Source organism: Malaclemys terrapin, chromosome 22 (genome assembly GCF_027887155.1).
Source record: "Malaclemys terrapin pileata isolate rMalTer1 chromosome 22, rMalTer1.hap1, whole genome shotgun sequence".
In the NCBI taxonomy this organism is placed as follows: domain Eukaryota; kingdom Metazoa; phylum Chordata; order Testudines; family Emydidae; genus Malaclemys; species Malaclemys terrapin.
The window spans coordinates 10,602,310-10,624,363 of NC_071526.1; the positions used below are offsets into that span (position 1 = coordinate 10,602,310).

The 22,054-nt window shown below is 55.4% G+C and overlaps 1 protein-coding gene across 3 annotated transcripts in view; it reads right to left on the reverse strand.

The window, feature by feature from the left end:
- Positions 1 to 22,054, reverse strand: part of CNKSR1 (connector enhancer of kinase suppressor of Ras 1) — a 32,310-nt gene that overhangs the window by 9,375 nt on the left and 881 nt on the right. Inside the window, exons 2-13 of one of the 3 annotated variants that reach the window (XM_054011982.1) lie at positions 20,098 to 20,198; positions 13,841 to 13,998; positions 13,340 to 13,542; positions 12,490 to 12,574; positions 8,040 to 8,081; positions 7,787 to 7,906; positions 7,631 to 7,690; positions 7,032 to 7,100; positions 4,583 to 4,711; positions 4,046 to 4,131; positions 1,720 to 1,835; positions 375 to 556 (exon numbers count right to left, since the gene is read on the reverse strand). In XM_054011982.1, the coding sequence (XP_053867957.1) occupies positions 375 to 556; positions 1,720 to 1,835; positions 4,046 to 4,131; positions 4,583 to 4,711; positions 7,032 to 7,100; positions 7,631 to 7,690; positions 7,787 to 7,906; positions 8,040 to 8,081; positions 12,490 to 12,574; positions 13,340 to 13,542; positions 13,841 to 13,998; positions 20,098 to 20,182 (1,335 nt within the window). In that variant the 5' untranslated portion in view covers positions 20,183 to 20,198. Of the gene's footprint in view, positions 1 to 374; positions 557 to 1,719; positions 1,836 to 4,045; positions 4,132 to 4,582; positions 4,712 to 7,031; positions 7,101 to 7,630; positions 7,691 to 7,786; positions 7,907 to 8,039; positions 8,082 to 12,489; positions 12,575 to 13,339; positions 13,543 to 13,840; positions 14,282 to 14,929; positions 15,262 to 20,097; positions 20,199 to 22,054 lie in introns of those variants that run through there. The other 2 variants (XM_054011981.1, XM_054011984.1) reach the window with 2 other exon arrangements.

Below are 22,054 nucleotides of genomic sequence, written 5' to 3' on the forward strand. Positions count from 1 at the left end.
CCAGGGACTTCACTGGGAACAGAGTTAGGCCAGCCCTGAGCCTACCATTTGCAAGGATGAAGATGAGGGTCCTGTTAAGTTATTTGCCTCAGACATCCTGCAGCAGCAAGTTCCACAAGTTAACCGCACCCAAAGTTAAAGATTTTTCCCCTCATCTCAGTTTTACATTTGTTGCCTTTTAAATTTCTAATGGCTTTCCTTCTGGTCTTACAGGGCAGGGGCATTAGGAGCCCACGTGGCCTTCTCTATCCCATCCACATTTATATTAGTCTTGGGTGCTGCATTAGAGGCCTCAGCCACCTCAGGCCCAGGGGGTTGTCGCTGTACGGACACACAGGAAGAGACTGGCCTAGGCTCGGTCGCTCTCCTCTCACCTTGTTTGGAAGAGCGGGAGATTCTGGTCCCCGACTTCTGCTCCCAATTCCGTTCTCTGGGGACTCCTTCGATCCGAGTTCCAAGGTGCTGGGTCTGGCTGGAGCGACAGCAACGGGGGAGCTGCACCCTTCAAATCCTGCCCCCACAGCTTGGCTCTCCAACGTAGGGGCTGCTGAAGCGTCTGCAAAGATCAAACCGGTCAGGGGGACACCAACACCTCTGAGCCACGTGGCGATTTGTATTTCACTAGCACAGAGAGGTCAGACAGCGGGTTAAAAATTTAGGGCCAGATCCCCCGCTGGCCCCACTAAAGCCTTTATTCTGTAACACGAGCGCCATTCCAGGTGCTCAAACCCAGAGGTTTGTAAGGGGCCTACCCTTTAAGGCTTGAAGCACTGTATGATCGATGCCACATTTTACCCGATCACTGTAGTCTCAACCCACATCCCCCACCCCATGGCCATACAAACCAAACAAGCTCTGGGGGAAGCTGGCCCTCCAGGATCAACGTTACCACATGCTCTGCATGTGCCCTACATGGAGCGCCTTTGCACATATCGCGCAGTGGATAATCTCTCAGGAGATCGCAAAGGGCTCTGGGAACCTTAGTCGATGAAAGTTTCAGAAGAGCCCTGCAAGGAGGGTACTATCAGCACTGTTTTGCACATGGGGAAACCGAGGCACGGGGCTGTTAAGGGACCTGCTTAAAATCACACAGTGAGTCAGCAGCCAAGCCAGGAAGAGACGCCAGATACCCAGGCCTCCGCTCTGAGCAGTAGGCGGCACTCTTTAGACCTGCCCTGACTCCAGTCGGCTTGGTCCCTTTCCTGACTTACTTATATTACAGTAGCACGAAGAGGATCAGATCGGGCCTCAAATGTGCATGGCGCTGTACGGGAGGCAGGCAGAGCGTCTGGGGCAGGGAGTTTATAACAGGAGTCTCAGTCACAGGGGCTGACATTTTTCCCTGGTGGGTGCTCCATCCCCGCTCCGCCCTCAGGTCCCGCCTCTTCTCCATCCCTCCCACCTCCACCCAAGGCATCCCCTCCCTCTCCCAGCTGCTCCCTGCTCTGCTGGCAGCACTGAGACCCTGCCGAACAGCTGTGGCTGGTGGGTGTTGAGCACCCCCTATTCCCCCCCCCACGGGTGCTTGAGCCTCAGAACACCCACGGAGTCAGCACCTATGGTCCCGGTGTTGCTCTGCCCAGGACTCTCAGCCAAGTATCTGCCCACAGTGCCGTCCCACTAGCCTGCAACAAGCAGCGCTCACCCCAGCGTGGAAAGCCTTTCAGAGGAGGGCTTGCTGCTTTCCACAGGATGCAGAGGGCATCTGCTCTCTCCTACCTTCAGTGGGGAGTCGCTGTAGGAAGTCCCTGGTCTCCTCTCCGGGGTGGCTTGAGTCGAACGCCACCTCTTCGTCAGTGGCGAGATCCAGCGCAGAGTCCAGCCCGGCGATCACGCTTCAGGGGAGGAGAAACCTTTAACTAGCACTTGACAGCAAACTAACCCTGTAGCATGTTTGCTATTCAGCAGATCGCGCCGCCCTGCAAGCCCCAGCGGTGTGTGAGTGGGAGCGTTTCATCAGAGTTCAGTTCAGCAAAGAAACGCCTGTCAGTGCTGGTCACGTGGGCTGTTTTTACCTTTGGCACCACACGGGCGATCTAGGAGCTGATTCTGCATCGTTTTCCTCTCCCACGCAAAACGTTACTTCATGGAAAAGTCAGTGGGGCAAAACAATTGTGAGACTCCAGACAGGGGTGGCTCCAGGCACCAGCGCAGCAAGCGCATGCCTGGGGCAGCAAGCCGCGGGGGGCAGCCTGCTGGTTGCTGTGAGGGTGGCGTGCCTGCGGGAGGTCCGCCGGTCCCACGGCTTCGGTGGTAATTCGGCGGCGGGGGACGCTGAAGGCGTGGCATCGGCGGACCTCCTGCAGGCATGCCGCCGAAAGCTGCCTGACTGCCATGCTTGGGGCAGCAAAAAACCATAGAGCCACCCCTGGCTCCAGATAAAAATTGAATAAATACTGCCTAGATCTTCCATAGATCTCAAAGCACTTCATAAATTATCCCCATTTTCTAGATGGGGAAACTGAGGCACAGACAAAAAAAAAAAAAAAAAAAAAAGGGAGATTTGTCCAAGGTCACCTAGCAGGCCAGTGGCCAACCCAGGAATAAAACTCAAGTCTCTAGAGTTGAAGTCCAGGGCTCTATCCATGAGGCAAACACTGCCTAGCAAGGCCACAACACCACTGTGAGGAAGGGACATCTCCTCCTCCTTTTCCAGATGGGGAAACTGAGGCACGGAGGTGCTGTGACTTGCCCAGGTGACATAGCAAATTTATGACAGAACTGGGAATGGAACCCAGAGTCCCAACTCCCAGTGTCTGATCCAAAAAAACTAGACCACATTTCCTCCCGGGAAACAGGAACCTTTGCATTTGGGGAAGAATGGGATGAGGAGGAGAGAGGAGAGATGTTTTTAATCTTTTCTCCTCCCCACCCCAGAAGATCCTTAAGGAAACCAATAGTTTTGCTTATAATTAATTCACAACAACGTAAAAAAATTTCCCTGGCATGTGAGGTTGAAAACAGGAACCTTGCTCTGGTGACCGTGATCTTATCAGATCTACCGTCTACTGAGCAAACCTACAGAAGTAGGGTCTTTGACTTGCCTGGCCTACGAATTGGGCCTGTTTAGTCTAGAGCAGACAGGGCTAATGGGGACATGATAACAGAGTTCAAACACCTGAAAGGGTGTGAGAAAGAGGACCAAGCTCAATTGTTTTCCAAGTCCACTGAGAGTAGGACAAGAAGTAATTGGCTTTGGTTTGTAGCAGGGGAGATTTAGGTTAGATATTAAGAAAAGCTATCGAACTTGGAACACAATAGTCTAGGTCAGGGGTTCACCGGACAAATATTTTGATGGCCTCAGAGTGCGGCCACCAACTCTTGCTGGTGGCCACTCTCACACTTTTTCCTAAAATACTTAATTAGCTTTAGGAAAAACAAATAAATATGCACATAGACACGTCCAAATCATTGTACTAGATTTACTGCTAGCTAGTAAGTCTGTTGTGAAAAGTGAAATTAACACATGCACAAGTATCACTTTTCACAGTAGACGTACTCAGCGCTGCCAAACCTGGGGACAAATTAAGCCCTGGATGAGGGGCTGGGGGTGGCAGCGGGGGGCTAGAGTCTGGGACTGGAGGCCAAAGCCCCACTGCCAGCCCACCACCCCAGGGCGGAAGCCCAAAGCCTGCCACCCCACCACCCCTGGGAAGGTGGGGAACTCACCGGCTGCCGGCTCCTCCAGCGTTGTGCCCCAGGTGTCTCCAGAGGGGGACAGGGCTCAACCCCTGCTGGGGGCCCGAGCAACCAACAACAAGGTGGTGCATTCAGGAGCAACAGGGAGAGGGAGGGGCTGTTACTTCCCCCCCCATAGGTTGCGGCCGCAAGAAAAGCTCCTGGTGGCCACATCTGAGAAACGCTGGTTCTAGGTTTACTTACTTCTGCCTCAGCACGGGGGGCTGGACTAGTCCTCTGAGGTCCCTGCCCGCCCCACCTTTCTGTGGGTAACAGACAATGACTAGTCACTCCTCCCAACACAGCGGCAAGGGTAGAGAAGACAAGCAACAGGAAGCCACTTCAGATTAAGGTTCTGGGCTCTTACCTGGAAGGCAGGGAGACCAAGCTTATTGGAGAGTCATTGTTTTCCAAGCCAGGAGATTCTGCAGCATCCGAGAAGCTTCCAGGTGCCTATAAAACAGCCAGCGAATTTCCATCCTGCGCACCACTGGAGCTCAATAGACACACAGCAGAGCAGGGGTCACCTTACTACCGCTCTTCTATGCTGCTGGGACAATGCCTTCAGCTGACTCCGGGCACTTCACAAAAGCATTGACACGAGATAAGGATTGGAGTGAAAGGGAAGCTGCAGAACTGCTGAGCCCCAGAAAGGAGCCTCCAGCCAGCACAAGGAGGATTTGGGAGCACACTGGGTGGGGATGGGAGCTGGTGCCCCCGCCAAGACACCAATGCAGCTACAGCTAGCCCTGGGGACCGGGCAAAGAGGGCCCTGTGATCCATCTCCGAACGCATGTGCTTAGCCCAGCGCAACTGGGTTCCTAGCCAGTCATTGCCTATTCAGCATAGCAAATGAAGGTTCAGTTCTCATGCTGGGGGTGTGGGGGTACCGGGTCCTGCTTACCTGATGGCACGGAGACCTGGGGGAACACGGGGACCCCACAGAGGTTAGTGGAATCTTCTTCAGCACCAATGTCACCTGGTTTGGCTTTTCGAGTATTTTCTTCACTAGATTCATTCGAGTCCAACCCACCTACGCACGGGATTAGCAGATCAGTGCTCATCGCCAGCACAGGCCGAATCGCACTGAATGGGTTGTTTGAAACAGGCAACTCCGCAGGTCATTCTACTCCGTTACATGGGCTCTGTCAGCTGGCAAGGCCACGAGCACCACTACCACAGGATTTCAGCAAGGGGAGGTTTCTCTCCCTGGGCACCTGGTACAATCGATGGTCAGGGTTTAGACACCTGCCTTGATTACAGCTCCATGGTGCGCAAGGGAATCTATAGTCACCAGAACCACGATTCGGCAACCGCGCATTTCACAAGACATCCAGCTAGCCAGCAGCAACCCACCATGCCTCCTTTTACTTACTGCTACCGCCCAATAACCAGGGATTCCAAACAACGCTACCAACCAGTTAAACACCTGGCCATCAATGCAGTTTCGTAAGCTAGTCATCCACACCCTTCTCGTTTCACTGTCCATTTCTGCAGCACCACCGGCCAGGCAGAGACACATTCAGCTAATAGCCTGCAGCCATCCAGCTGGCCATCCTCCCTGTCAAAGGGTCGGCAAGATACTCACACCTTCTTGTCAACTGTTTGAAATGGGCCATCTTGATTATCACTACAAATTTTTTTTTCTTCTGCTGATAATAGCCCACCTTAATCAATTAGTCTCAGAGTTAGTATGGCAACACCTATTTTTTCATGTTCTCGGTGTATGTATATATCTTCCTACTGTATTTTCCACTGCACGCATCTGATGAAGTGGGCTTTAGCCCATGAAAGCTTATGCTCAAATAAATGTGTTAGTCGCTAAGGTGCCACAAGTCCTCCTCGATCTTTTTGCTGATACAGACTAACACGGCTACCACTCTGAAAGCTGTCCCCAGGAAAACTGGTTTTCAGAGGAACAATTTTTACACTAAGTATCGGATTTCTGTGGAAATTGGTTTTATTGTTGCTGCAAACCTGAATGCCCATAAAGAGTTCAGGTTTTGTTCAAATACTGAAACATTTCATTTTGGATAGACCTTCGTGGTGCCTCATGGGAGTTGTAGTCCAGCTTCTTCATCTCCCTGTTCTCCTCTATAAACTGGGCTTTCCAGTCAGACTACATATCCCATGCTGCATCACACCCAGGGACGCTCATCATGCACCATCTGCTCTCCCCAAGAGGTGAGACTGGTGCATCATGGGAGCTACAGTCCAGCCAGGAAGCCCAGTTTGGGTGCTCATGCTCCCATTCTCCCCTAACGACAACTCCCAGGAGGTACTGCAGCACCTTTGCTGAACCCAGTTATTTCAGGTTTTGATTTTTTGCTGAAAAGTCAACCTTTCTTCCCACAGGAAAAGACCCATTTTCCGACCAGCTCGAGCAAACAGTCGCCCACCTAACCAGATGCTTCACTGTCAAGTGGAGAGAATGATTCTGACCCCACTTGGGTGGGCAGTCGAGATTTTATGAGGCTAAATTAACTGATGGTTGTAAGCGCGTGGAGAGCTCAGCCAAGTGCTGGTGTTTGCCTCTCCCAGGACAGAGCCTGAAACCCTCCTTTCCTCCCCCTCTCTTCTGGTTTCAGTCTGTCGAGCATGTGGTTCGACAGAGAGTCAGGGCAGAAACACCCGGGTTCCTTACAGCGATTCTACCTGTTTCCTGGGCGTGCCCATGCGCTTGTGTTTAGAAAGGGGGGTGAGGGGGTGGAAGCCAGGCTTTGGTGGCGTTTGCTTCTCCTCCATGCAGGATGTGAGTCAAAGAGCAAAGAGGGGACGGAGGAAAGAAAAAAGAGCTAGCACCAGGCTTTCTAATAAAGGAAACTAGCCATGCTAGCATCCCAGCGGCATCTGGGTCATACAGACTCCTACAGCCAAGAGGGTCCAGAGCGATTAAGTGGGAACCAGCCAGTCTTAGAAACAGGAGTAGGGATACGTTGCATTGTCATCCCAGGACCTCAGAGCCCTATATAAAGGGGGAACCAGCATGATCCCCTTGTCAGGAGGGGGTGCGCGAGGCCCAGAGTCGAAGTGAGTTTTAGCCGGATCCCTTCAGGGCGGGGATCACACCTTCTGTTGGGAAAGAGCCTCGCACGTGGGGAACCCCACCAGACCCAGAGAGAATGAAAGTGACTTGCCAAAGGTGACACAGCGAGTCAGGACTAGAACCCAAAGCCCCCACTCTAACCAGAGGCCATGTCGCACCCTCTACCGAGTGTGACGTTCTTCCCCAGGGCAGACCATACACATCAGCCATGATCTCAGCTACATTCAGAAGCCCCCTTTCCTGGTAGGATTTTGGCTGTCCCAAGAGACCAGCATGCTAATGGGAGCGAGGACAGGGCCATACTTACCACAACCTGCCCGTTGACTTGAACGATCTCATCCCCCGGCAGGATCTGGCTGCAGTGGTCAGCTGGAGACTAGGAGGAGAGGCAAGGAAAAGACCGAGCGGTGTCAGAACTGTGCTTGCTGGGAAGCTGAGAAAGGCAGCGGCGCAAGTGGCTTGAGCCTAATCAGAGTTAAGCAGCTCTCAGGCTGATGTAAGTCAGAGGGGCTCAGGAAAGGGGGATTTACCATTAACTTGCAGGCCTGATCTTTTGGGCGATTCCTGTTGGATCACAGGCGTGAGGAGACAACTGAACCAAGGCGCCGGCTGAAGCCTTGGCCAAGGTTAGTATGACACACGGCCACAAGTCAGCGGAGTTGGAAGGACTCAGCCAAGTCCTGTCCAGTGCAGCCCGTGTCCTAGAGCTGGTTCAGGAAGAGGGTTTAGCACCTTAACAAGCCCACGGGGTTCTGATACCCAAACTAGATTTTGCTCATCATGGGCCAGCATAGGACGGTTTATGAAGGGGGCTACGTTGGGACACCAGTTCTGAGCCGTCTCCCTGCACCTGCAGGCTGGAAAGACCAAATCAGAAGCCATCTCCCCTTCCCCCAAATCTCTCACCTCAGTGGTGGTTCCCGCTATGAAGTGGAGGCAGGAGTTGGTGGATTTGATCTCGATGCCCTGCAGAGAGGGACAGAGAGAGTTTGGAAACGTCAAATGAGTCCCCAGCCTGAGCCAGAGGCAGAGGCGAGGATTGTGGTGGAGAAGCGGACTCACCAGACTGTCCTCTGGCTCGGTGGGCACAAGGTCCACGCTCTCCAAGATGGCGGTCTGGTTCAGCAGGGCTGCCGGGCTGCAGCTCGAGATGTTCTCACAGATCCCCGCGAGGTGCCTGCACTGAAGGACAGCAGGAGAGACTCATTCCGCCAAGTCCTCACGGCGTCTACAGAAGGGCAGCAGCGACCTCAGGCAAACCCCAATGTGTGTTCTTCTGCACTGAATCCACCCACCCACCCACCGTAGTACTTACAATCAGCAGGATCTGGTTCTCTCTCTCAGACACGCTGCAGTCCTAGAAGAACAAGAGACACGCGATAAATTAGGCTGATCCAGCTTTACATGGATGGGGGACTCACGTAACACAGCCCCAGGTCTTGCAGTAGTGGTGCTGGTGGCTCCTCTCCCCATGCCCCCGCCCTGTGCTAGAGGGTGCCGTGCCGCCGGCCTCCAGGTGAGACGTAAGGTTGAGGCTGTGCAGTCATGAAAGACTCCTCAGCATTGGTTTTTAAGCGCAGTAGCAGGATTAACCCCAGCGCCCTGGCCAGCTTCCAGAGCAACTCCTCCAGCTGTCTCCAATGGAGACGCCATTCTTCACTCCTTCCCGTCAGCGCCGCCTGGCTCCTCCCAGAGAGCGGCTGCATGTGGCAGGGAAGCCGGTGCTTGGGGGAGGGAAGGCCTGGCCGATCACATCTAGGCCTAGAGAGCACATTGGGATCCTGGAGGCCAGGCACTGTGGAGAGGCACTATCACCCCTTCCCCTACAGACAGGGGGATTGGGCCCTGCAGGTCGGCTGATGGTGCTCATGCTCCCAGAAACGGGTACTCTGCCAGAGCACAACTGTCCCAGGCAGCACATGACTCCCTGACACAGTCAGTCTGGGGAGTCACTGAGCCCTCACACGACCCCGTACGGCAATGGAGAAAGAATCCAGGAGCAGAGGAGCTGGCAGTGGTGTCGGAGGGACTCCTCGCTCGAAGGACAGACCTTTGAGAGACGACTTTTGGCTTCCAGGGGCTTTGGATGAGGCCCCAACTCCAGCCCCTTCTTGTGAATTTCACTAGAAAATCAGTGACTCCGACAAGAGGAGAATGCCGGGGGACGGGAGTGGGGAAAACACCCTGGGCATGGGAAATAAGCCAGGCAGCACACACGGCTAGAATGTGGGGCAGCCGCTGGGTTAGGCACACAGGGGTATCTGTCCACAGGTCAGTCGGTGTTTGGAAGGTTCTGCCCCATCCCCAAGGGAGAAGAATCCATTGTTATGGGATGGGGGACGGGGGTAATGGGCGAGAGATGCCTTACTGAGGCCATTCTTGCTCACACACACAGAGTTACACCAATCTCCGGAGCTGGGATCAGAAAGGAATCCGCCCCCCAAGGCACAATGGCAGGGACCTCTCTGCTTAGCATGGCAGAGGAAGGGGCGAACCAGCACAGCCTCGGCATTGAGCTCCCTTCTGTTGCAGGGGTGGCACTGGTGGATCATGGCTCTACTTTTAGGTTATTAGTAGGATCAGTTTCTTCCTGCCCCACAGCCCTAAACCCGCCACCTCCAGTCCCCGCCCCCCCCAGACCCTGGCCCCCCAGCCCTCTGCCCCCTCTCCTGCCCCCGCTCCCCCAGACCCTGTCCCCAGGAGAGCCGCCAGCTTTTCTGCTGCCCTAGGCGGCGGAAGGTCCCGCCCCGAAATGCCGCCCCCAACAGAGGCGGTGGAAGGTCCCGCCCCCGAAATACCACTGCGGTCGCCGCCCCCCCAAATTGTAGCGCCCTAAGTGACCGCCTAGGTCGCCTAATGGGTTGTGCCGGCCCTGCCTATCCCCTGGCCCTCCACCCCCTATCCCCAGACCCTGTCCCCTGGCTCTCCACCCCCACCTCCCCAGACCCTGTCCCCCAGCCCTCCGCCCCCTCTCCTGGCCCTGCTCCCCCAGACCTTGTCCCCCGGCCCTCCGCCCCCTTTCCTGCCCCTGCTCCCCAGGCCCCGTCCCCCAGCCCTCCGCTTCCTCTCCTGGCCCTGCTCCCCCATACCTTGTTCCCCGGCCCCACTCCCCCAGACCTTGTCCCCCGGCCCTCCGCCCCCTCTCCTGCCCCCGCTCCCCCAGACCCTGTCCCCCGGCCCCCCGCCTGCCCCTGCCCCCCCAGACCCTGTCCCCCGGCCCCCCGCCTGCCCCTGCCCCCCATTTACAAACCATTAAGGTTTCCCTGAGCCTCCTTTCCCATCTCTCTCCATGTCACAGTCTCCCCTCCCCCACCTCACAGCTACCCTACCCTTTCTCGTTTCCAAAGCCGGAGAAGCCTCCCCCAGAGCCCATTCCAGACACGCCCTCTCCTGCCGCATTCCCCCCTGAGCAGGGCAGGATCTTCAGGGAATGATTAGCTCCCAGTACCTGTGGCTCAGCCGAGCAGCCTCCCCTGAATCTCTGGCTCAGCCCGTTAGTCTCTCTCCTCCCTTTCGCTCAGCTGAGTCTCATGAACAACTGAGCTCCCCCCAGCCCGGAACCTGATCCCAAAGGGTGAATCACAGGGTTATATAAAGAACAGTTCCCCACCCCCCCTTTGATGTTGTTTATCTCCTGGTCCCTTCCCTGCTCACACTCTGGTCATTTTCTCTTTCCCTTCCCCTCTTTGCAGCTGACTGAACTGTGCCAAGCTAAGGGTCCACAGATGCACCCATCCATGGCTCATCTCCTACTGCCCTCGTCCCCCTGGGCAGTACCTCAGAGGCACCGAGCCTTCCCCGGGCAGCTCAGGTACATGTGCCCCTTCGGCCAGCTTTGAATCACTGCCATAACCTCTCTGTAAAGTGAGGCCGTTCCCGAGATAGACACCGACGTGGGCTCAGGTGACCAGATCACATACACCCCAGGCAAAGAACCGTCTCTCCACTTCCAGACCTCTCTCCAGGAAGCCTTCACAGTGTGCTTGCAACACTAAAACCTACAGTCCCTCCCTGACCCTTCCTTGATGGGCTCCCAAGGTTCCCCATGGACTTGCCCCTAAATTGGGTTCTTGAAGGCAAGGCGCATGCCTAGTATTTGAACTAGCAGCACTGGTACCTCTTGCTGGTAACCTTCTACTCTAGCTGGAGAGCCCTGCTGGGGTCCAAGGAGTTGTTAGAGGAGTCAGAACATACTTGGGACACCATTGGGCCCTGTGGACTACAAAGGCATTGCTGGCTAGAAGGCATGGCTGAGACCCGAGTCTGCTTTTACCCTCTTGCAACCTGCAAATCCAAGATGAAGGAGCACTGCAGAAGACTAGCGAACAGAGGAGAACTGGAGGATGAAGGTAGTTAACAGCACTCCTTCCCATGACCCAAATACCACCCCTCCGACACCCCTCCCCTCCAGCAGCGACTTGCTTATAGACATGACTCTAGTGGTTAGAGCAGGAGACTAGGAGCCAGGATTCAGGCATTTTAGCCCTGACACATTGTGCAAGTCAGTTCATCTCAGTGCCTCAGTTTCCCCATATATACATGTGGGTGACCCTGACTTATTTAATAGGGCTTCATTCGTGTTTGTAAAGCACTTTGAGAACTGTAGGGAAAAGGTGCAATTGAAAGGCAGGGTATGGTTATCTGTTCCATCAGCTGACAGTTTATTATCTCCAGTCAGATTCCTTCTTTTAAACAGTCTCCATCCTTCCACCAATATCCATTCATCTAACTCAGCTACCCGCTAACCCATCCCTGCCTGAGGGGACAGTGCCCCGCATCTGATAAAAACACTTTGGAAGGACAAATGGTTTGCCTATGAAATGAACCATATTGCACGGATACAAATCATAATGCAGAAGGATATGGTTGGGTTCCTCTATAAGCGACAAGCTCCAAATTGGACATTGGGCTAGTCTATCAATACACTATCAATACGCTTTATCCCTGAAAAATATACTGTAGAACCAGTGCAAGGTTCACTTGTCTGTTCAGAAGTGGCCCAAGATTAGATGTATGGACACACTAAGAGCAACAGGAAGGTCTCCAGTCTAGATTTAAATTGTAATGAAAACACACATTAATAATCAACAACATCTGCCTGAAGCATTAGTAACAAAACACTGCAGCAGGGGACCGCCCCAAAATGCAACTGACTTTGAAACAAACGTGAAACAGACACGAGCAATTTTCATTCTCTGAGCTGAGGGAGATGCACAAACAAAGAGGGACAAATTAGAGTATGGGAAAGAAAAGCTTTAAAATCCAAGGGGCTAATAACACAGTTTTAACACAATGGTTAAATTGACAGTGGCCAGGATATTTGCTGGTCGATCAGGGTGCCAAGACTACGAGAAAAATGTTTTGAATTGAAATAAGAACAAATAAATAGATTCGCCAGACCCGCTAGGAGCTCACACTCTCCTGGGATATGGGGGTATTCATCAGCCAAGGAGGAACATTCTGGATGGAGATCCTGATGAAGTTTTGGGAAACATCTCCCTGATTGTTTGCTAGTGAGAAACAAGCATGTGTGGCATGTGAGTGTCGGTCAGTCCTTACATTGTGCCCATCACCACGTATCTGGACAGCTCTTCTTTTCTGCCCCTCCTACTCTCACTTCCTAGGTCCTGAGACACCCGGGCATGACATGAGTACTGAAGAGACGTCGCCCCTATCTGCACATCTCAGGGGTAATACACAAACACGCCAACCCTGCCACAGTCTGGCTTTGGTTTCTTGGGATTTTTAAAACCCTCATTACTGACCTTCTGTAGGATTTGGGCCAGTTCTCCGCAGAGCGAGACAATGTCCCGGCTGGCTGAGTAATCATTCAGGTGAGAGAAGAGATACCTGTGAGGTGCGGGAGTGAGACAGTCGTCAGGTCAAAGGAAGGCAGGAAAGGAGAGGGCCCAATGAGCCTCAAGTTAATCGAGGCACCGTCCTCCCTGTGGGCCAGGGGCTTAACACAAGCGAGGAAGCTTCCAGGGTTTTATGGTGCTTTCTGAAGGGGTCCCAATTGACCACAGAGCTAATTGCCTGCAGTGGGCAGCTGCCGGGCACTCAGTGGCCTGCGTGGAACAAGGTGGGAGTCTCAATCTTGTCCACACCCCATAGAGCCACCTCAGCAAAGGAGTGAGCAGGCTGTGGAGACGGAACTCCCCTCTGGCTGCAAGAGGGGGTCCCTGCAGGGCAGAGGCAAGTGAGCAGGGGATCCTTGTCCAGTCACTGCCCATGCTGTGCCCGTTCTCTGCACAGAAGGCTCCGGGCTGTCATGCTGCTGTTTTCACCATCACCAGGATGAGTGTGGTCACAGCACCGCCCTTCTGTCCCCAGTCACTGAGTGGAGCCTCGTCCCTCTGGGCTAACAGACCATCCTCCTCTGGCCAGGGAGACTGGCTGCCTTGCATCCAGTCCTGGCAGCACTGGTCCGGCATCCCTTTCCGCCTCTGTAAAGAGTGTGTGTGCAAACCCCACAGACACAGAAGGCCTGTAGCTTGCGCCCTGTGCCATTCGGCGACCCCCTTCCTCATCATGTGGGATCCCGCCTTACATGGCCCTGGCCTTCCAGCCTCCCCAGGTGTTTCCCTGGCCTCTGCAGACTGGGGGAGCAAGTACCTGTTGAGCCAGGAGAAGAGCCCCTTGGCCGCCGTGATCAGCTCAGCGATGCAGGCCAGGAGGTCCGGGGAGGGCGTCTCGATGGCCTCTCCATCATACGCGGTCACCTTCCTGCGGCTCAGGATGAGGGTCTGGGTGGTCCGAGCGACTTGCTGCAGCTTCTCTGTCAGTGTCCCCAGGCTGGTGGTCTCCAGCTCGTAGTTCTGGAGAACAATCCAAACTAGCTCAGCAGAGGAGAGAGGCGCCAGCCCTGGAGCGGCTCAGAACGAAGGCTGTGGATGGCAGATCTCCTCCCCCCCAACTCTGCACTGCTCCCTGAAACTGCTTGGGGGGGGGGCAGGATCCCCGACCCAACCATCCCCTGAATCCCAGAGCTCCCTCCATCTGGGAAGCAAGACCGCAGGTCAGACACCGGGAGGGAACCCTCACGCCGTCGCTCACCGCAGGCGGTGCTGGAGATCGGGAGAGGGCCTCGCTCCAGCCTCACAGCCGCTCACTCACCAGCGCGCACAGCTGCTCCACGGCTTCCAGAACGAGCTCCTGATGGCCAACCCGCCTCAGGCCCAGTTCCTCCAAGCGCCGGTAGGACAGCTGCAGCAAATCGTTCCCGGTCAGGGACCACGTCTCAAAGGGATACTCCTGCAGCGCCTTGTCCAGGCCTGAAAGGGGCAAACGCAGCTGCTCCCAGATCGCCCATGTCCAGACCTCTGCCTGGATTCCCCCTCTGCTGACAGCTCTGCCAGGCCTTCCTGTCCTCTCGCCGCCACCTGGGCTTAAGCCCTGAAGCATGACTTTTAACAGCCCTTCCAGAATAGCATTAACTCGTCTAACTCCAGACAGTTCTTGTTATCCACCAAATGCATCCAAACCCCTTTGGAGTCTTGCTGAGGTTTTGGCCTCAGACGCATCCTGTGGCAAGGACTTCCACCGTCTAGCTACGTGCTGTGTGAAAAAATATTTCCTTGCGTCGGTTTTGAGTTTGTCCCCCTTTCTGTTTCACTGATTGGCCCCTTGTCCTCGTGTGAGGAGACTGGGAGAACAGAACCTCCGTTCTACCTTCTCTCTGATGTACCTTCTCCCCCATCCCACCAAGTGTGTAACACCAGTTACCTTCCCTGGCTGCCAGATCTGTTTCCTCCCTACTGGCAGGTCCCCATGGGGCTGCATATCCACCCCGCCAGTATGTGCACCTCCCTGCATTGGACTGTATATCCTCCCCCAGGAATGTCTCTCCTCCCCCAGGGCCGGGATCCGGGCCGTGCCCAGCCATACCATCCCAGCAGGAGTGTAACCCGCCTCTCCCAGAGCCCCCAGAAGGTTTCAGTCGCTCCTGCTCCCAGCAGCACTTGCACAGCTCCTCCTGCCAGCGCAGACTCTGCCCTGGGAGCGGGCAGCCGCCTGCCTGCCCGAGGGGCTGGAGTGCACCCCCTGGCCATAGGTGCTGGAACTAGGGGTGCTACCACACCCCCTGGCTTGAAGTGGTTTCCATCATACACAGGGTTTACGTTACAGTTTGGTTCAATGGCTCTCAGCACCCCCCCCCCCATACAAACTTTGCCAGCCCTGGACCCGCCACCCCGCCCCACTCACCTCTCAGCCACTGCGCCACCTGCACAGGGCCCCAGGCGCTGATGGGCTCCATGCCCAGCTCTGCTCCCCAGCTGGGACTTCCCTGTTCCCGGAAAGTCTGTCCAGGGGCAGGCCTCCCGGACACACCTGAGCTGAGGCAGCCCCACCAGGTAACTCCCAGCCGGCTCTGGGGTTGGTGCAGCTGCCTGTCGCTCAGCAGGGAGAGGCCCGCCCCCTCTGGAGGACCCTTGCTCCCCTCCCCATGGGGAATTCCAAACTCTTAGCAACCCAGCTCAGAGCTCTGCCCAGCCTCCAACCCCCCAGTCTCACTGATTCAACAGGCTTACACACCCAGTTCCCCCAGGCTGTCTCCTGACTCTCTTAAAGGCACAGACCCACAGTAGGTTGTTTACCTCGGCCCTGGCCACTGAGGGAGTGTTCCCTAGTGGGCAGAGGGCAGGACTGGGTGCTAGGAGCGCCAAGTGCCATCAGATTCCGCATCTGATCATGGGCGAGTCACTAACACAACACCTGCTATCTCGGCTGACATGCCCGGCACGGAAAGGAGGACTTGCAGAGTTAAAAGCAGGAGCGACTACAATTTGAGCTAAAGAAGCAAGGTCCCTGAGCAGGGGCTGTCACAGGTAGCCTCTGCAGCTCCGGGATCTGTAACACACGCTCACCATTGACATTCCGTGCCTCAGTTTCCCCACCTGTAAAATGAGAATAAGTACGACTGGCCTACCAGCTCATCGCAGGGGGATCATGAGAGTTTAAGTCTGTAAAGTGCTTTGAGATCCTTACATGGACTGTGTTGTAAAAGTACAAAGTATTATTACTAACAGAGTGTGGCTAAACATCGCATCCTCACTCTAAATATTAAAGCAAACACCGTCCTTGCTGACTGCATATCCGGGAGCGTGTCCTACTGGTTCACGCAGAGGCTGGCAATCAGAAACTCCTGGATTCTATACCCAGCCACTGTCTCAGTGCGTGACCATGGGCACGTCACTTAGCCTCAGCTTCCCTCTCTCTAAAATGGATTCACCTTGGTAAATACTTGGAGATCACAGAATCTTAGAAATGTAGGACTGGAAGGGTCCTCGACTGGTCATCTTGTCCTATCCCCTGCACTGAAGCAGGACTAAGTATCGCCTAGACCAGTGGTTCTTAACCTTTACTGCAGCCTGCACCCCTTTGGTTCTCAAAATATGTTCTCGCACCCCTTAAACCTAGATATATTTTTGTTTGTATATTACAGTAACCGTTAAAAAATGTATAATGTTAATAAATACATAGGTTTGATGAAACAAAGTAGTTATACTTACGTGCCTGTGCTAAATTGGTGTTTTCAATGATTTACCTTCTAAAAAAATCTGGCCTGTCTCGCACCCCCAGAAAGGGCATCTCGCACCCCAGGCAAAGAACCCCTGACCTAGACCATCCCTGACAGGTGTTGTCTAACCCAGCGATACTCAGACTGAAGCTCACAAGCTGCAAGTGGTTCTTTAATGTGTCTCCTGCGGCTCTTTGCAGCCCATGATATTAAAACACCGTGTGATTGAATTATTAACCAATCTAAGTTCTTAACCAATCAGAATGCTTTTACTATGTTATTAGCCAATTGTAGGTGATAAAATAATAATACTGGGTCTGTCATTTTGCTGTGAGAATCATATATATATATATATATATATATATATATATATATATATAAATACACCTCTACCCCGATATAATGCGACCCGATATAACATGAATTCAGATATAACGCGGTAAAGCAGCGCTCCAGGGGGCGGGGCTGCGCGCTCCGGCGCATCAAAGCAAGTTCGATATAACTAGGGTTACCATATTTTGTGCCTCCAAATGGAGGACACTCCACGGGACCCCGGCCCCGCCCCCACCCCCGCCCCAACTCCGCCCCCTCCCCAAAGTCTCCGCCCCCTCCCCTGCTTCCCGCGCGGGAAGCCTGAAGCAGGTAAAGGGGGGGGGGGGAGGAGGTGTGGCCCAGGCTGGGTCGGCTCGGGCCCTGGGGTGCCGGCCCCGGCCGACCACCCCCGGCCCGCCCAGCACTGCCGGCCGGTCCCCGGCGGCCCGGCGCACCCCCGGCCCCGCGACCCCAGACCAGCTCCCGGACCGGCCCCGCGGCTCCGCGGCTCGGCGCACCCCCCGGCCCCGCGACCCCGGACCGGCTCCCGGACCGGCCCCCCGGCTCAGCGCACCCCGCGGCTCCCGGCTCGGTGCACCCCCCGGCCCCGCGACCCCGGACCAGCTCCCGGACCGGCCCCCCGGCTCAGCGCACCCCGCGGCTCCACGGCCCGGCGCACCCCCGCGGCCAGGCGCACCCCCCCGGCTCCCGGACCGGCCCCCCGGCTCGGCGCACCCCCGCGGCCTGGCGCACCCCCAGGCCCCGCGATCCCGGACCAGCCCCCCGGCTCGGCGCACCCCGCGGCTCCCGGCTCGGCGCACCCCCCCGGCCCGGCGCACCCCCCAGCGGCTCCGCGGCCCGGCGCACCCCCAGCGGCCCGGCCCGGCGCACCCCCCAGTGGCTCCGCGGCCCGGCGCACCCCCGCGGCCCGGCCCGGCGCACCCCCCAGCGGCCCGGCCCGGCGCGACACCGGCTCCGCGGCCCAGCGCACCCCCCGGCGGCCCGGCCCCGCGGGCCCGGACCGGCTCCCGGCCCCGCGCCCCCTGCTCCCCGCCCGGCCCCGCGCCCAGCCCGGCCGGCTCCCGGCCCGGCACCATGCCCCCGGCCCCGCGACCCCGGCCCCGGCCAAAGAGGCCCCGGCCGAGCCCTCCCGATTTTCCCGGACATGCCCGGCTTTTGGGGATTTCCCCCCGGACGGGGATTTGAGCCCCCAAAAGCCAGACATGTCCGTGAAAATCCGGATGTATGGTAACCCTAGATATAACGCGGTTTCACCTATAACGCGGTAAGATTTTTTGGCTCCCGAGGACAGCGTTCTATCGGGGTAGAGGTGTAGTAAATGAAACAATGAATTCACACTACTGTGACTCTGAGGTCTGATTATCACTGGTCTAACCTGTTCTTAAAAACCTCCAGTGAGGGAGATTCCACAACCTCCCTAGCTAATTTGTGCCAGTGCTTAACTACCCTGTCAGTAAAGAAGTTTTTCCTACTGTCCAACCTAAACCTCCCTTGCTGTAATTCAAGCCCATTTTTTCTTGGCCTGTCCTCAGTAGATAAGGAGAAAAATTCATCACCCTCCTCTTTATAACAATCTTTTACATACAGGGTGACTGTTATCATGTCCTCCCTCAGTCTTCTCTTCTCCAGACTAAACAATTTTGTCAATATTTCCATGGAGATCATGTTTTCTAGACCTTTCGTCATTTTTGTTGCTCTCCTCTGCACTTTCTCCAATTTGTGGAGGGCGGTGCCCAGACCAGGACACCGTACTCCAGTTGAGGCCTTATCAGCGTGGAGTAGAGCGGAAGCATTACTTCTCGTATCTTGCTTACAACACTCCTGCTCATACAGCCCGGAATGATGTTTGCTTTTTTTGCAACAGTGTTACAGTGTTGACTCATATTTAGTCTGTGATCCACTATAACCCCCAGATCCTTTTCTGCAGTACTCCTCCCTAGACAGTCATTTCCCAGTTTGTATTTGTGCAATTGATTACGCCGTCCCAAGGGGAGTACTTTGCATTTGTCCTTATTGAATTTCAGCCTGTTTATTTCAGACCATTTCTCCAATTTGTCAAGATCATCAAAACACCTGTCACAAGAGTTAGCAGTGCACATCCCAGATCGTAACAGACAGGGCCAGCTCCAGGCACCAGCCCAGCAAGCAGGTGCTTGGGGCGGCCAAGGGAGAGGGGCGGCACATCCGGCTCTTCGGCCACAATTCGGCGGCGGGTCCCGCAGTCCCTCTTGGAGCGAAGGACCAGCCGCCAAATTGCTGCTGAAGAGGAGGCGGTAGAGCTGCCGCCGATCGCGATCGCGGCTTTTTTCGTATCTGCTTGGAAAGTGTTTTGCAATCCTAGTGAAGCATGACAGCGGAGGACAAAGTAAATGTTAAAGCCACTCTCCAGCTGAAGCACTGGGAAAGACCTGACTCATTTCTGTGGCCATTGTTTGGTTCTGTGGAAGCAGCGCCCCCCGGAGTCCAATTCTCCTAATTGCACTGGGAGTTCCAATTGAAATTGGAGTTCCAACATGGAGCCGAGTGGTGACTCTTGGTGTCTAGCCTCCCCTCTGCAGCACAGGTTCGAAGGACTGACGTGTTTCCTCTTTCCTAGTACCCTGGATGCAGCGCATTCCCCCCCACACCCTCCTCGGCAGTGCACGTAGCCGCCACCTTAATCACCCCTCCCCAGATCCTCACTGGGTTCCTTGCTCTACAGTCCCCTCGGAGGCAGGAACTCCGCTGAGGAAAGAGGCCTGTTCTGAGCATAGGACTGGATGCCAGGAACGCTAATCCCTGGTCTGACAATGATTTCCTCTTTGACCTTGGGAAAATCACTCACCCGCTCCGTGCCTCAGTTTCCCCCTCTATAAATAGAGATAATACTTGCCTATTTCCCAGGCGTACAGGCTTCTTCCATGTTAGGCCTGGCTGTGCCAGTCAATGACAGTCCCTAGATAATGTCCGCAAAATACTCAACTCTGTTCTCCAGCGCCTCCCCCGCCCCCATAGTACAAGAACACCCCTCCCCCGTTCGGTCTTGTCAAGCCCTCTCCCACATGCACACACCCGCCCAGTGAGTTCCCTGCCCCCAGGACTGCCTCACCCCCCACCCACTCACTCTGCTCTTTGCCCTGGCGGTCTGCAGGGGGAAGGGGGTGGGGGCGGAAGCTTTTCCCCTTAGCAGCTCCACAGCCCCGTTCAGGGCTCTGCAGGCCAGCCCGGGAGTCCCACAGAGGAAGGTAGAGTTGCCCACTTTTTCTGTTCTTTTACCCTTCGGAAAACATTGCTGCTCTGCTGAACGAAGGGGCAGGTCAGCTTGCAAGATGCGCCAACAGAGATGCACCTGACCCTGCAAATCCTCTCCCAGGCAAGTCGACCTTCCTCCCCTGAGCAGGCCCCACTGAAGCCAGCTCAGCTCCCCAAAGGTTTTGCAGGATCCGGCTGTTGCAGCCAGGGCCAGTTGCTGACGGGATCCAGGCTGGAAGAGCCACATGACTCCTCTGGGAAGTCATCTACAGACCCCTTGAGCACTCACCCAGCAGTATCTTCCCTCCTGTGTGGTTGGTGGTGCTGCAGATACTGGTCACCCTGCAGGGCAGAGCGCAGACTGTTTGTAGCATGCACGTGGGGTGAGATCTGCAGGGGGAAGAGGAGAAGTTTGGTTGTAGTCAGGCGAGGAACGGAGGAGGGGGTGAAATCGCTGTAAATACCCTCTTGTGGTGGGGGTTCCTCATGGGTAGAGGGCATCAGTTCCCCAGAACAGAAGGATGGTCTTATAGGTTAGGCCCTGGGCTGGGATTCCGGTTCCCAGCTCTGCCACAGACTCCCCTGCATGACCTTGTCACCTCATCCCTCCATGTCTCGGTTCCCCACCTGTCAAATGGGGCTCACAACACTTTCTTCTGCCCTTTGTCTATTTCAGTGGCAAGCTCTTCGGAGCAGGACTGTCTCTTCCTCCAGGTCGTAGCACAAACAAGCCCTGATCTTGGCCGAGGCTGTTAGGCTCCACTAATACAAACCATGACAAAGGGAGCCCATTTCACAGATGCTCTAGAACTGCGGCTCTTAGTCCCTTAGGGCCAGATCTTTACGCACCTAAATACCTTTAACAATCTAGCTCCCTAGGAACTAGCCCTGGGACGGAAAACCCTGACATCCCATCGGTACAGGGCATCACACCCTAGGAGCCTCCTGAGGACATGCCGACAGGCGATTTGCTTTCAGCCGCTTTAGCTGACACATTCCTTGCCTTATTATGGGGAGACACCCGAATTTCTCGCCATTCTGACTCCAGCAAGGAGCTTTACCCCACCCACTCCACTGCAGGCTGGAGCCCTGTCTGACAACTGGCCTAGAACAATTGTTCTGAGCTCATGTTTTGCATCCGTAGGTGCTTTATTCTGCTTTTGTAAATACAAAGGGAGGATCAGGCAGGGATAGAAGGGGCTGGGCGTCTGGCTGATTGTCCAGCTCCACACTCCAGTATCTGCAGGGGCGTTTTCCAAACCTTTCTAATCAGAGAGGAGGCTTTGGCTTTATTCTTTAGGTTTCTCTTCAGCATAGCAGCAGCTAAAGCGTTAGCCTGGGACTCCAGAGAGGTGAGTTCTATGCCGAGTTCTGCTGCTGGGTGAGTTTGGGCATCTTTCTGTGCCTCAATTTCCCCATCTGTAAAATGGGGCTAATTACACTGGCCTCCTTTGATGAGAAGTTCCCCTCAAGTGAAGGTAATGCTGGTGGAAGGTGCAGTACGGACAGGGATGGGTGGCTCATATTGCCTATGCTTGATCACACTTAAACCTTATATCAGCATAGCTCTGTCAGCCAGGGGGAGTAAAACCCATACTCCTGACCAACGTAGCTAAAAACCCCAGTGTAGACGCTGCTGTGTCCATGGAAGAGGGCTTTTGGCGCCACAGCTAAGGGCTTTCGGGGAGGCGGTGTCGTCCCTACACCAGCAAAAACCTCCTTCTGTCAGTGCAAGCTGAGTCTATGCTTTGCTAGGGGGCTATGCCGGCAGACATAGCCTATACAGAGCATGGGCACCAGCTTCTCCCACCCTGCCCTCTGGAGTGCCCTGGGCCTGCTCAGGAGCGCCCCCCCTCAGGCGGTGAGAGGGGAGTTCAGTCAGTCCTTGGCCTTTCTGCTGCCCGGACCCACAGGGAGCCTCTAGCGCCAGGGGGGGTTGTGATTTTTGTGACGCAAACACCTGCAGAGCTCTCTCTGCGAGGAAGGCTCACAGCACTACCATGTGTGCTCTGCAGATCGAGTGACTCGCCCACGGTCACACAGGAAGTCTGTGTCTGAGCTGGGAAGTAGGCGGGGCCCCGTCTGGTGTCCAGTCCATTAGACCACACTTCCTTCCACCCACCCCGGCTCCTACTGTCCTCACCCTTGCCCAGAGCCCTTGGAGCTGTTTGATGGTCTCTCCTTCATGCCCCATGTTCTTTCAATGCTGGGATGCTGATTGCTCCTCTCTTGGAAGCCATCCCCCC